Consider the following 15,547-nt stretch of genomic DNA (forward strand, 5'->3'; position numbering starts at 1 on the left):
AACTGTTTCATACGATTAAACTACAAATTGGCATTTAGGTTCTTGTGGTGGCATACACCATAATCTTAGGTAAAGTCCTGATGATCTTTCACGCTTTCATGTTGGATGGATTTTTTTTAAACGACAAAGCCCAGGTTTTGTGCAGTGCTCTCCCAGCTAGCACTGTATGTTAAAATCTATAGTTAAATGCACGTATAGATCTTTGCTAGCATATTGAAATAATTTCAAAGAACCAGTGAAAATCCAATTTTTAAATAACCGTATTTTTCTTTTGTTGCTTTGCCTTAACAAATCACCTCCCAAATACAGAGGCCTTGCCACAAATTATGATGCATATACCATTTGACGAAATTAAAATATATAATGCCAGCTCCCTCCAAACACCCCAAAATACCTTTCAGAAATGAAAAGGAGAAGTGAATGTTTGCAATACATACAAATCTAGATTCTAGATACTTTCATTTCAATAGTTTGTGAAAACTGTCAAAATAAAAAAAAAAAACACTGTTCAAAATACCAGAGAAAAAGGAAAATCTGGCATCGTGGGAAGAACTAGCAAGTACAGCCCTGGGAAAAGTCAGACTGGAGATCGTTTCTTTACTGAGGCTTCCTAAGACGTTAGAAAGAAAGTCTGACTTGAACTTGAAACAAGAAGAAATAATCAGGTGGGTCCTTGAGAGAGCAGAGGGCTGTCACTCAGCACCTCAGACCGCCATGGCTGACCCTGATCTGATGCCTCAGCGTAGAGCAGCAGCTAGCAGGAATTTTCCATAAACACAAGAGCAGGAATTTGATAAAGCGTTATGCAAATAAGTAAAGGTAGGAAATGATCCCAGCACTTTAAAGGAGCGCATGAATTAGAACAAGAATTAGAGGATTAGAAAAAGCAATATCATGAATATTTTCTATCAACACACCCTCAGATTTGTGTAAGTGAAATCACAGAATTCTAAATTTACCTTGGAGAGTAAACCTGAATTATCTAAGACACGGAGTGAATTTGACAGATATAAAAACACCTATTAATTTTATTCCTTTTTCTCTTTTAGGAAAAAAATAAGGAAATGACATATTTATTGAGTGCAATAATAAAAATCCACATTTTTACATTTGTTTGAGAGCTGCCCTGCTCTTTACGATCATGTGTTTGTTAGACCGATTGTATAGGAAAAGATGTAGCCAGGAGCTATTTCAAAATATTCTACTGCGTATGGCCTCAGCCCATTAAATTATGCATTTGCTATCAGCAGCTGATTTTCTATTTTACAAATTATTTATGGTTACTAGATGATGAATATAATTTTTTAGAAATTAAAATCAGACAAAAATGTGCATTCCAGGCTACCTGTTCACCTGCCCAATGCATAATGGCTAAATCAATTCTTTTTCCAATTGGGTCTGATAAATACCTAAAACATGAATTCAAGTTGCAAATCATGCCTGGCAAATTTAATTGGCCACTAACTATTTATTGCATTACACCTAAGACTTATTTATATAGGCAAAAGCTGATGAATAATAATATTAACATAGCTAAACTGTCCATATATCACTCTCCCCATACATATGTGTGTTTCACACGCAACTAGACACACAGACAAACACATTTTCCCCATGCATCCTAGTGGCAACTCGCAATTTTAAAGGGCCATATGTGCGTTTGTTTATCCATCATGGCATCAATAATCTCAATCTATGTAGATGTGGCCACAGGAAAAAAAATCAATGATGAAACATGCAAAACGCAGCAAGAATGAATGGCAAGCTGGAGAGACGCCTGGTGTCATCCCCACACTCTCAAATGCACCCAAATATGACTGGAGAGAGGTGAAATATTTCACTGTCAGGGAGCAGAGAAAAGCGCAATTCATTTCTATCTCGTGTGTTTTAGGACAATGACAATTTAATACAATTCCAGTGGGTGTATAAGAGATAAAAACTGAACAAACTGGCCCAACATAATCAAAGATTTTCTCCGGAGAGCTGGCTCGGCCGGAGCTCGCCTGCACTAGAACATATCAACCAGGTATTGTTTCTCTCTCTTGTGAATTTGCCTGGGTACCAGACTCGGGGCACAGCTTGTCTGCTGCGACGACCGGAAAGTTCTCCTATGATCCTGCACACATTCTCATCTTCTCTCTAAACGCTTGCGGGGCAGATCTAGGAAGTTTATTTGGTATGGATTGGCTTTATAAAAATCACTGCTGTGAACGGCCCGTTGGATGTACAGAATCAGCCAGGGAGTACGCATTTTTAACTCAGTCTATGAAATCCTATGAACCTGCTAAACATCACTTGACAGGCGAAACAAAGATCTAGTTTGTTTAATGATTAGGCTAACAGCAATGCTGAGGAATTTTTCACAAGTCACACTGACTTGTAATTTGGACATCGTGATACCTTCCCGGAGAACCACCCCTTCTTTGTCTGTAATTCTGGAGGGAGGGAGGTATCATGAAAGTATTGTTAGACAGAACCCGAGAGAAGTTAGCTGCCCTCTTTGATGCATAGCACCAGGTATAGAAAATTAATTGCAAAAGTATGGCCCAGCTAATGAGATGGCCCTTATCTTTTCTCAACCAAGGAAGCATAAGTATTTTTCTACTGGCTCAATATTTTACAAAAAGAATACCTAAAGTGTTATTAACTAAATAAAAATCTGATCAAAAAACCTCAAAGCCACGAGTTGTCATATATTCTAAGGTCTGGACAATTTGAAGGAAAGTGACTTCCTACCGTATTCTGTTCCTAAGCTTTAAATTCCCTCATTCATGCTCTCTCTCTCAACTTTAGTAGAAAAAAAAAGCAGCTCAAGTCTTTTCCCCTGCTAGCATTTTAAAAACAGAATTTCAATGCCATACTTTAAGAAGGAGCCACTATACATTACAGGCCAGATTAAATTAAAGAAATATATCAAACACTATCAGTGTAGAGCACATATATTCTTTTAAAGAAACAGTGCTACCTTATTGGGGGGAAATGCTGGAAAAATGACCGTCCATGCGAGAGAATTAATGGCTCTCCACAAGGGCTTTGCTAATAACATGGGTTAATTACCACCACAACACACTAGGTCCAGTAAATAAAGCTTCAGAGCCGCAAGCACACAGATAAGAGGCCATCACTGTAAGAATGAACAAGCCCCCACCATCGCCCTTGCCTCTATTAAGATGAGAAGCTGTTTAAACTCACTACCAAATGTGCACCGGGCAATACCCACATACCCTCACACAAAGGGCTGCTAGAACACAGGTGCCTGTCACCACCCCCATTCAACATGTATTACATCAACTAAGGGACACTTTCAAAAAAAAATTTTTTTTTGCTTACTTTAAAAGAAAAGAATCATGAGTTACATAATACAAACCACTTGGGAATACACACACACACACACACACACACATAAATACATATACATATTCACATTGTATACATATATAGTTTAGGGCATGCACCATACTTATTTAATTCTGAGAAAAAAACAGAATGGTTCTGTTCTGTTTTGTGGTGGACAAGGTTAAAGATATTCAGCCAAAGAACGCTAATTGCTGCTGGCTGTCATTTCCAGAAATTTACCGAGATCGTCTGAGGACCCCACCTACACCACCTACCTTTAAGGTTGCTAGTGTTTTCAACAGATTTACACAGCAGGATCAATACAGAAAGTCGTGAGTTCTGAGTAGGAGTTTAGGTATTCTACCTCAGAAAAAATAAACTCAAAGTGCCTCTTGTCGGCTCTCAAATTACCTCGTATCTAAAGGAACTTGGGAAGGCACCTATTTTTCCATAAAAAAACATACTACCCATACCTATTCTGATTTACATTCTTGTTGCTGCTGTGATTATTCACAGGTCTCATTCTTGTTTTTATTCTTTGTATTTCCCCATGACAGTACCACTTTAGGAGAAGTCTATTTCAATTCACGTTAGCTGTTCCTAAGAAGACATGAGTCCAAGGGGAAAATAAAACCAACACCCTGAAACACAGAAAACCACACACAATAAAATTTGCATAGCTCTGAGCAGGGATCCTGACAAACGTGAAACTGTTAAATGTTCAATGTCTGGGTCTCAACGATCAAGCTGGAATTTCCTAAACTGCCACCTCCTCTCCTTGTCTGTTTTGGAGTGTTTCAATTGCCTTCTTCCAACAGCTGTGGCAACTGTTAAAACAGCCAGTAAAATTAAGTCCGCTCTATAATCCTGTAGTCAATGTTACATTTTAATCAGAGGTTGAAAGGGATTCCTGTGACGAGCGCACTCATTTAGAATGATTACACAGACACATATGTCAAAACCAGCAGATACATTATTTCCGTCTATTTATGCTATCAGCTATTACTGCTATTCAGTGTGAAACAAGCCATACAGCATTGTGTTCTTGAAAGTGCTGGCGACTTTCCTAAAATAAAAAAAAAAATGTATGTACTTACATAGTTAAAGGTTAACATTTTAAGCTCTCTTAATGGTAGTCAATAAATTGCATGAATCTTTTTAACAGCCTCCCAAGCAGAAACAGTCCAATATTTCCCTTGGAAACTGCATAACTCAGGTTTCATTTCTGTGTATACACACGTGATGGGGTTGAAACCGGCACAATTACTATGAATATTAATAGCATGTATAAATTCTGTGGTTTATTAATTGAGACAGAGAGGCAGATGCGTTGCTCAGTCTTGGATCTTTCGGTCTGTCCAGTGAACCACGTAACCATCACAACTGCACCCACACAATAAATCTGTATTTTTAAAAGATGACTTTTAATTGAGCCAGAAAGAAAGAAAGAAAGAAAGAAAGAAAGAAAGAAAGAAAGAAAGAAAGAAAGAAAGAAAGACAGCTAGTTTGAATTTTGCGCCAAAGCCAAAAGGACATGTGCCCTGGTTTCATTTAAATACATCTGCTTTAAGAAGCCTATATACACTAATTATTCAAATTCAGTATAAGAAGTTAAATGCAAGGAAACTACTTTTTCCATGAACCCTTTGGAGGAATATTTAAAGTTTGCTCTGTTTATTTATTTACGAGACAAAGTTCTGAATCTGAGTGAGCTTAAGGTGTTCTGCCTGGCAGGAGGACATTTCCGAGTCCCCTGTGCTACACGCAGCCCAGGTAGGTGCGCTGCCCTTCGCACTGGACTTGCGTGGGCGGTCTTACCTTTGTTTGTATTTCAGTTTTATTCTTGAGCATTTTAAGCTTGGCTCTTCCCTCGAGTGCTTCAGACAGATGCAAAGACAGCCTCTCGATGTCCCAGATCCTAGTCTTGGCTAATAGTTCCTGTGAGTGTGTGTGTGTGTGTGTGTGTGTGTGTGTGTGTGTGTGTGTGAGAGAGAGAGAGAGAGAGAGAGAGAGAGAGAGAGAGAGAGAGAGAGAGAATGCAAGTGTGTGCACTCACACACGCTCAAACACACACAGGCAACCAGAGGCTGCGAGCCACTTCTCCTCTCTCAATTACGATGCAAAGCAAAGAGCTGTCACCAAGAACAGCGAGTAGACTTCCACCACCACCACATGGCCCCAGTGCCCAGAGTTTTAGATTTTCTTCCCAACCTAACAAGAGAAAGGCTTGCCAAGAGCACTCGTAAAAATTATAACAGTTGGATTACTGTAACGCGAAAGCAATCTAACTGATTCAACAGAAAGCAAACGAGACCACTGACAGCCTCGTGACCCACTGATGTTCTGTCTAAACAGTGACTTGAAGTTTATGAGCTATTCATTTACACAAGAATGCCCAATTTGCTTTCCCTGCCCCTACTACTTACTGGCCCTGGACCTTTGATAATCTAAATATGTAGACTATCCAGGAAGGTATTCATAAATATGACTGAACTACATTTAAAGAAGTAAAGTACCCTTTTTGTATATTTCTGGACACAATACGATACATAATCCAATTCCAGGACCTGCCCACTGTCTATTTAAGGGAAGGTTTTTTAAAAAGTCACTAATGTTTCTTCTTCAGTTTTCTCCCCTTTAAATATTTATAATGTGTGAAAATCTCATGTTACTTAACAGACTGATTTGCCAGTTAAGTACTGACATAACGCTAACCACATAACTACCATTACCCTAGCTCTGAGCAGCACGGGGCTAGTTGCTAAATCGTTCTCTGAAGGGGAATTAATAAAGGTACGATTTTGCCTCTGACTCCGCGCAGTAAAGGATGACAGAGTTTCAAATATCTGTCAAACTGCAAATACGTAAGAAGCACTCAGTAGTATAAATCATTTTGAATATTGTATTTAAAACATCTTTCCTAGGGAAAATGGGTCCGAGTAAAAGATGCATTTTAACAGTTCACTGAGCATTGGTGCCCAGAGCCTATTCTTAGCACCTGAAAGAGAAGTGGCTGTCACCCAGCTGTTTTAGTGACAGTCACAGGGCTGCCTTAAAGGTAACACTGTAGTCAGAGAACAATTCTCCACTTACTGAATTAGGAGATCACCCTCCACACAAAAGGCACCAGACAGCCGCCAACAAGCACCCACGCACACCAAACACCCAGGCCACTACGTGGGTCCGTGTGCACACACGCCGCTCTGTCCACGCTCCGGCACACACGCACCCCACCCCCGCCCCCCCACGCCGAGTTGCAAAAAGAAAGAAAAAAAAAGAAAAGAAAAAGGTACCTACTCTTCCTCGTAGTGCAGGGAAAAAGACTCAGGCAGGCAAAGTTCTACCGAATCCATGTGCGCCCGGCAACCATTATTTGTGCACCCTACCTATAAATCAAAGTTTCCTTGACAGAGCCGGGTGCAATTAACACGCGCGTCCTCCCGGTGGCAAGCCCATAGGCACGGCCAGTTGGGACCGAGGCTCGCACACTCTCTCCTAATCAAGGACTTAAAGCCCCGATTGGAGCTTATTAATATGAAGTAGGGCTTTACATATGCAGTCCCACCGGCCCAGGAACGCATCTGATTGGGGGGCCGCTGCCCAATCAGGAGGGAGGCGACGAGAGGCCGCTGGAGCCGCAGCCCGCAGGTAGGCAGGGCGCACGCCCGGAGCACGGTGGGCAAAGCTGCAGCCCGGCTGCAAAAGCCCCACGCAAGCCGCAGATTTTCCCACATTTATTCTTTTAATGCGTACGCTCCCACGAGCCCGAGAAGCTTAGAAAAAAAAAGTAAAGAAAAGGAAAGAAAGGGGGGAAATATCAACCATAACTAACTTAACTCATGTCACACCAGAGCGATTTGCTGTTGGTTTTTTCTATTCTCAGACCTATTTTGTTTTTGCAAAGAAGAACTTATGCCAGTTCGATACATTTGGCTGATGGATTCTGTGGAAGGTGCTGAGCGAAGTTTATCCTGCCTTACTCTGTATATTGAGTGCTCCATCGGGGCAGCTGCTGTTTTTATTTATTTTTATTATTATTGGTGTGCGCGCTCTATTTTCTTATTAGCTTCTACTAATACCTTCCCTTGCTGTGTCCTACTATAAAGAGCATTTTTTTAAAAAAAAGACATCTTTCTTCGACATGAGTTCAGCCTAAGAACTGACTGGGCGAGCCCTCTGGGGTGGAAGGTCGTAGCTTTAAGCAGTAAGGAAGAGGGAAGAGAGCGTGGATACAGGCGAGGGGTAAACATTTCTATTCTCTCTCTCTCTGTCTCTCTCTCTCTCTCTCTCTCTCTCTCTCCCTCCCTCGCTCCCCCCCTCCCTCCCTCCCTCCCTCCCTCCCTCCCTCCCCCCCCTTCTTCCCTCTCCTAGGCACACAGCCTTTCAAAGCAAAGGTAAAAAAAAGCAGGGTTGTGTGGCCTGCTTCCCTTTCTAGGTTTGGGTAGCAAGACTAAGGGCTGGGGGTGGGGGGTGGGACGTCAACACCTTAAATAAATAATCATTGTATTTTGACCAAATCGACATATGACTTTTGTGGGAAGAGCTGCAGCAATGTACTGAAACTCTCCTGAAGCAAGTACCCCTTTCAATAGAGACTTCCTAACCAGGAGACATGCTCATACATATATGATTTTACCCAGAACATGTAGCATTGGGGTAAAGCACAGATTATGGGCTTCTATTCACATCACACCTGGCTTGCTTTAAATAACCAACACAGGAATATTTTGTGAATCACCACACAGCCTAGCCTACAGGAAGCAGTTTGAGACACATGATGATATACAAAAATCATGGGGACTCGGTCAAAGGCACAAAAATAATGTAAAACAACAAGAAGAACAATGCTTTTCCTCTTACAATAGTGTATAGGCTGTTTTCAATTCTCAGATAATAGAGAGTATCTTCAGGTTCTATTTTAAACTACAGGATTTTTTTTTAATGCTACCAAATGTACGTTTGAAACAGATAGCAGCTATTTATGGCAGAGAGTTATCTGCTACCTTATGCAGAGTGAAAGACCCAGGGTTTTGATGGAATTCAGCTCTCTTGCTTACCAACCTCCTGTGTCTGAAGTCTTACGCGATAGAAATAGTATAATCTCTGAGATCAAAATAAAACAGTGCAGATAAGCAGTGTGTGTTCAATTCACCACATCAGAACTCAACTCCCTCAACTCTCTCAGATTTTCTAGGTCCTTAAAAAACAAAACACTAAAATAGAACATCCACATTAAAATTCAGAATATAAAAATGACAGGCACGATCTTGTCACCGCCCCGCCCCACCCCCATGTATTTAGCTATATTCAAGAGAGGCATCCGATTCTTTCTATGTGGGCTTTGTATGCACACAAGTTTGTAGAACCAGAACTCACACAGGGAAAAAAAGAAAGAAAGAGAAAGACTGTACTTAAGAATACTGTATAAAAACAGGTAGTAAAAGCTTAATTACCAGTAGCATTATGCTGTCTATATTGTTAAATGTGAACTCTGCAATTAAGATGTAAATTTGGTTGTGAGCAGGGAATTAAAAGCGCTCTGAGATGGAGAAGAAAATCCAAGCATTCTGCAGTCACCCATTTGAAAAAAAAAAGTAAAATAAAAAAGCCTTGCCTACTCGGTCGAAAATGAGACGTGGAATCAGTTTACAACTAAAGAAATATATAAAAAGGCATTCCGCAAGAAATGCAATTTTTATCCAAAGTGCAACCAGAGAAATACAAACGCTTAGACTGCTTTGTCAAAGAATAGCATCATTTCCTCACTACCCTGATTTTTTTACTAAACTAAAATGTTCAAAGAAATTAATAGATTTATATAACTATTAAATATATGTGCACACATTTCAGCAAAAGTTTTATATTTTTTTGTCCTAAAATATTTTTCTAATTTGAAATTTATTCTGTATGCTTGGCACATCTTAACATGTCCAAAGAGCAAATTCAGTTTTGCATGTGGGCAGTGTCCTCCCCCGTATGTATTTGGTCTCATCACATTACCCTGCTGTGACAAAAGACAATCGTGTCCTTCGAAAGGGTCCTTTAAAGACAAGGTTTGCGGTCAGTTTTATGCCGATTGGGTCTTAAAGTCACCCACATGGCCTAGACGCGCTCCTTGATTTCCCCAAATTTTCTTATTTGGGGAACCTATTTGCTGTCATGACTTCTCTGCTGTATATTTTGAGAACTTACACAGACACGTGCGTGCATTGGTCTTCTCCCTGTGCCACAGAGAGACATGTGCAGATGTGTACAGTATTATTTCCTGATCTCACCAGACTTCACTGCACACTGAACAACCCATGAATGCGTGCTGCTTGAGTCCGGCTGGATAGTCCCGGACCAAGACCCTAAGATGCCATTTGCAACCTAGAATGCCATGCAGCCAGTTTAAAATAACCCATTTGCACTGAACATGCAGGAAACCATACAAACACACAGAGCAAAGCGCCGTGAGAGGTTTTCCCCAGCCCCAGAACTCCCTCTCCTCGGAAGAGGCAGGAACAGAAAATCTTTAGTAACAAACATGCCACCTGCAAAACTGAATTAAACATCCAAGAATCTCAGAGAAAGTACAAGAAAACACTGGGATGAGGGAGGTGGGGGACAAAATACTAGACAAACACATGCTGATCTGCGTATATACTTTACAATCTGACCACCAGGAATCCACCCAAATCAGGAAAAAATTGAAGCAAACAAAAGGCCCCCGAAGACTGTTGCACAGAGAATATAAATAAATGAGTTGCCATCAGTGTCTCATGCATCGGGCCTGCGTTCTAAGCAGGATCCCAATCTCTTCCTCATTAGCCAATGCAATCACAAATAGCCAAACTTCTTCAACACGTGCAGAGGCACCAAGCAGAGGGTGGATTCCATTTCTATTTGAATAAAAACAGCAACAAGCAGAAACAAAAGATAGAGACCTGTGAACTGCATATGGCAGGACGTTGACTGCATTCACACGAAAACCATGTCCTAAAAGACGCTTACAATGAGTTCTCAGGTTGGGCAAACGTGAGGAGGAATCCAGTCTGGTGTCACTCATGCTTCCGCTGATTTTAGTTTCCTCCATAAAAACCACCAGGGTGAAGCTCCTGACCTGACTGAAATCATCTTTGCCATGTGTGATGGCTCTTATTTGATACTCCACTTCTGTCATTTGTTATACATTTGAAAGCCAATGGTCTACTATATTTGGCATTTCCAGTTGGCCTTGTAATCTATCTACTATTCCAGATTTTCCCCTCAAGTCCTTAAACACTTGAAAAGTGGTTTAGGTTTTCGAACCACTTTCTCTCCTGTCTTAGACATATCATATGTGGTGCAATGAATCATAGCACAAAAAAAATCTAGCCAAGACTATCAGAAACTACTGTCTCACAGTCCCAAAGGATCCCAGTAACAAACATCCTTCAGAACAGAATCTTAAGTAACAAGCTTGGAAGCCCAGATGTCAGGCCCCCTCCACATTCCACAGAAGCCCTGTGGCCTTGTGCAGGCCCCTCATCTATCTGTGCCCTGTTCTGTCATTTGCAGAATCATCTATTGTACTAGGAGCCTGCAGAGCTCGCACCTTTCCCACTGAGGACACAGACGTCCATCCAAATCAGGATGCCTACTCCCTATTACCACCCAGCCTCTATGAATTCATCCTCCCGCATTTCCTGCTGCCTTTCATTTCGAGGGCGCAGACTTTGATATTTAAATTATTGTCTCCATTGGCAAGAAGCAATCATTTCTGCTGAAAGTGGTCGCATCCACAGAAGCACTAATAAAAAAAGCCTCGCCTTCTGATGAACCTCTTATCCCATAAATCTAACCCATTCCCAAATTATGGAATTTATATTCTCCAAGGGGCCATTGTCTCACTTCCAGACTGCACCAAACTCTTTTCCCAGTGCTTTTTTGTGAAAGAGGAAGAGGAGGGGGAAAAAAAAAAGACCAGGGAGAGCCAGAGAAACAACTAGAGACAATTTGGTTTCTGTTTAATTAATTTAGGATTATTTTGCTTGCATTTTGTCAGGCTAATAATATACACAGGGAAGTGTCAGTAAAAATTAAATTATAAACTACAGTCAGCCCAGTGGGAAAACCGACTTCAGTTACATTGTATTTCCAAGGCCCTCACTCTGATAAAATATCAGACGCATGTTAGGGCATCCTGCAAGGCTTTTGCAAGCTGCATGGCATGCACTGATGGAGACATAGTTAACATTGTGAAATTATACATTAATAAATGAGCTGCAGCTACATTCTTTACTGAATGTTAAGCACCATGAGCTAAATGCAGACAACACTCAAGGTCAATGTCCCGTTTTTAGACCTTTTCAGGCGGCTGTAATATTATGATAATCAAGCTTAAAATATTCCTATAGAAAGGGTAAATTAGCCTTTTCACTTGAAAGATGATTATGATAAACAATAAACCTAAGAGGGGACAAAAATCCCTATTTTTAAAAGCTATAAATTGTTGACTCAATGATGTGTGTCACAGTGTTGTCCAAAATAAAGGGTGGTTTCATTCTGAGAGAAAGGCGGAGGGGGCAGTGGAGGAGGGGTTGGAACAAATATGACAGACTTCTGAATAAGCAATACACGGTTTGATGCCAGCAAAATGATCAAATTATCTACCTTAGCCACCCCATTAAACATAAAGTACATTTGAGGCTAAGTGTGTGTGTGTGTGTGTGTGTGTGTGTGTGTGTGTGTGTGTGTGTGTGTATCCATGAAACATTTTTTTTTCAAAAAAGCTCATTTTCCCTTGATGATTATCAATAGAATTTGAAAGGTTTCTACTCTGAGAGTTTCCATTAACCCTTTTTGTCCAGATTTTCAAAGAACTAGTTTAAGAAACAGAAAAGAGAGGTGAGATCGATCGTGCCATCAGATACCCACATAAACAGCCTGAAAGAGCTCATTAAACTTGTTTGTTAATGTTAGAACCTGACAAACTTCTAAGGGTCTGTTTCAAAAATGAATATACTTGATAAAAATCTGCTTCTCTCCACCAGCCCTGATTAATTGGGAGTGTGTCTGTCAAACTTGCCAAAGCCAAGAGACTTTCAAATAAAAGACCTTTGAGGAAGGTGCCTTAGCCTGTTCTGAGACAGGTCAAGGGTTCAGATTCCAATAACCTAGAGAGAGAGGCTTTGGAATAGAATGAGGTCAGGTCACTTTATCCAGTCAACTTCTGGTTTCTTTCTGTATCAAATAGGCATTGAGAAAACAATCTTGCAGAATTTTTTATAACGATTCAATCTGTTAAACTAATTGAACACAGTGTCTGGCCCTGGTTATGGGGTAGAAGGCATATGACCTACTGGACTAAGGTCATTCTTATTGGGGCCAGTTGTCCTAACCCTATGAATGCTCATCACTCTCTATATTATTAAGAATATTGGAGTTTTGATAATAAATATTATTCACTCCACAAAGTGAGCTATCTATCAATATTGGCATTATTTTGAAATCTTATTGGAAGATTGGTATAAGAGAATGGTACCGTAAGTCAGTTGAACTCTGTGTTTGAGTCATTCGAGTTCTTAGAAACATAAGCAAATGAAGTACAGGTGTGATGGTGTTAATTATCAACTTGACTCTAGAATCACCTGGGAGACAAGCCACTGGGCAGGACTTTGGGACATCATCTTGATTGCCTTGATGGAGATTGGAGGACTGTCCACTCTGGGGAGCCCCGTTCCCTGGCTGGGATCCTGGATGTATAAATGGAGAAGGGAGTGGACAGCAGCGTGTATTTGTCCCTCTTGTCTTCCCAGCTGTGGACGTGACAGAGTAGCTGCTTCAAGTTCCCATTCCTTGCCTCCCCCACCATGATGGACTGTGCCCTTAATGTGTGGGCCAGAATAAACCCTTTCTCCCCTAGGCTGTCTCTGTCAAGGCGTGTTACAACAGCATCAAGAAGATGAGGTGTTTTTAAAAAAAAGAAAAGAAAAGCGAGCATCTCCTTTAGTGAAATGCAAAGAACCTTTGCCAGAAGAGTCTGTGAACTGTCTGCTCTTCTGCCATGTGCACACTGTGTGGATGCAATGCAGTCAGGAGCAAGGAAAGCCACGGTGCTCGGAGTGGTTATCTTGTCTGGGAGGAAGACTGTGCCGGGAACGTTAGTGGATTCAGGGGCTCTCCAAATGATTCGGTTGCACCATGTTTCCCCAAAGAAAGTGTGTGTGTGTGTGTGTGTGTGTGTGTGTGTGTGTGTGTGTGTGTGTGTGAAAGAGAGAGAGAGAGACAGACAGACAGACAGACAGACAGACAGACAGACAGACAATCACCCTTTTTCACATCTTTCTACTGAAGCAGTGCTGGCAGTCAACAGCGATGCCAGTTGGGTTTTGATCGTCCCAGGCAAGACTGATTCACACAAGTCTGCTGATCACATAAATCAAGAACTCTGTTTCTTTATAAAACTTTATTCTCCTATGGTGAATGGCTCCCATCACCCCAGAGCAGTGAGCATGGACAATGGAGAATTACAGACAGGAAGAGCCTGGGTTTAACCCTTTTGTTCTACAGGTAACCCTTTTGTTCCAGAAAGCCAAGAGCCTTAACGTAAGTTGTACACCTAGATGATGGGGCAGAAACTCCATATCTCTCCCCTTCCCTGCTCTTGGTTAAGGACAAGCTACTAGTGTTAATCTCATAATCACTAACAATACACCAGTGCACAGAATTAGGGCACACTACGATCTGAGTGTTCAGAGGACAAAGTTCTTCCAAAGAGCAAGGATACATTCAAATCCAAAAGATAAATATACCACATGTATGCTTTGTCCCCAAAACATAGTAGGATCTCTAAAAAATCACATCTTTTTTTGTACTTTTAAAGATTTATCTTTATTTTTAAGTGTGTGTGTGTGTGTGTGTGTGTGTGTGTGTGTGTGTGCTGGAGTTGGGTTTGTGCACAGAAGAGCAGTGCCCATAGAGGCCAGCAGAGAGCATCAGCTGCCCTGCAGCTGAAGTTACTAGCCATCTGGGAGCTGCCTAATGGATTACAGGAACTAAACCTCCCAGCCCTCTGCCAGACCAGTGTGCACTCTATGCTATTAAGCCATTTCTCCACCCCTTAACATCACTTTTTTTTTTAAAGAGGGAAGCAGTGCGTTGTTGTAAGTGAATTCTCTTTCCCCCAGCTAACATAAGTAGATTGGGGGTGGTCATTTCCTTTGGAGTTTAGTTTTTAATACATGCTTACTCTCTCCCCACTCCAAGCCCTATCTAACTGCAAGTGTGGAACTAGGCTGAGTCTGATGGCATCTCCAGGGCCAGTAGTGGAACTTGGTAAATAGTCTTGCCATGTTTCAGAAACATGAAGAAGGCATCCCGAGTGAATAAAACAATAAATGAATGAATGAATGAATGAACTCATAATAACTGCTCCTCTTCTGTTGATTGTGATTTAGCTTAAGGGGGCCTCAATGACTGCTGTGATATAAGGAAATCTGAAAACTAAAGTCATTCTTTTTTAAGAAGATAGGTGGAGCCGGGTGGAGCCGGGCGGTGGTGGCGCACGCCTTTAATCCCAGCACTCGGGAGGCAGAGGCAGGCGGATCTCTGTGAGTTCGAGGCCAGCCTGGTCTACAAGAGCTAGCTCCAGGACAGGCTCTAGAAACTACAGGGAAACCCTGTCTCGGAAAAAAAAAAGCGAAAATAAAAGAAGATAGGTGGAGAAGAGAGGGAGGTTGGGAGAAAAAGACTATAGAGAAGAAAGGATGGAAACCAAGCCCAGGGGATCCAGGACAGAGCTTCAGCCACCATCATCTTGGGATGGGTTACTGCAAAGCTAGGGAGGAGCTACGGGGGAGGAGTGTTGCTTTCTATGTCTTTTATTTTCTGTTTTCCAAATACTCATATTGACTGAGCTTGGAGTGATGAAAAGTAAATAAACAAAGTGGCTCCATTGGTAGCCACTGTTACAACCCCACCAGCTGCCACGGAAGCACACTAACTAGCCCGACCAGGACAAGAATGCTTTCTAAAACATGAGTTAAGATATGCGCTGTGACGAAATCATATTCTGCCAAAACCTTCGGAGTGGCTCCTGGGTGTCTTATGCAATTTCTACGTTGAGAAATTGTATTTCTTAAATTTCACCCCATCAGTGTTTCCTTGGTGACATGTACAGAACAATAATCCCATGAAGAATGACCACACAGCTACTTCTCTGAGGTGTTAGGCTGGAGCCACAGTGGGC

General features: G+C 41.4%; 1 protein-coding gene across 1 annotated transcript in view; it reads right to left on the minus strand.

Moving 5' to 3' along the window:
- Esrrg (estrogen related receptor gamma) overlaps window positions 1-6,689 on the minus strand; it is a 213,529-nt gene extending 206,840 nt beyond the window's left edge. The window contains exon 1 of the mRNA XM_038349528.1: window positions 6,634-6,689. Within this exon, the coding sequence (XP_038205456.1) occupies window positions 6,634-6,689 (56 nt within the window). The remainder of the gene's footprint in view (window positions 1-6,633) is intronic.
- Window positions 6,690-15,547: the final 8,858 nt, after the last annotated feature.

The sequence above is a fragment of the Arvicola amphibius genome, chromosome 12 (assembly GCF_903992535.2).
Source record: "Arvicola amphibius chromosome 12, mArvAmp1.2, whole genome shotgun sequence".
In the NCBI taxonomy this organism is placed as follows: Eukaryota; Metazoa; Chordata; class Mammalia; order Rodentia; family Cricetidae; genus Arvicola; species Arvicola amphibius.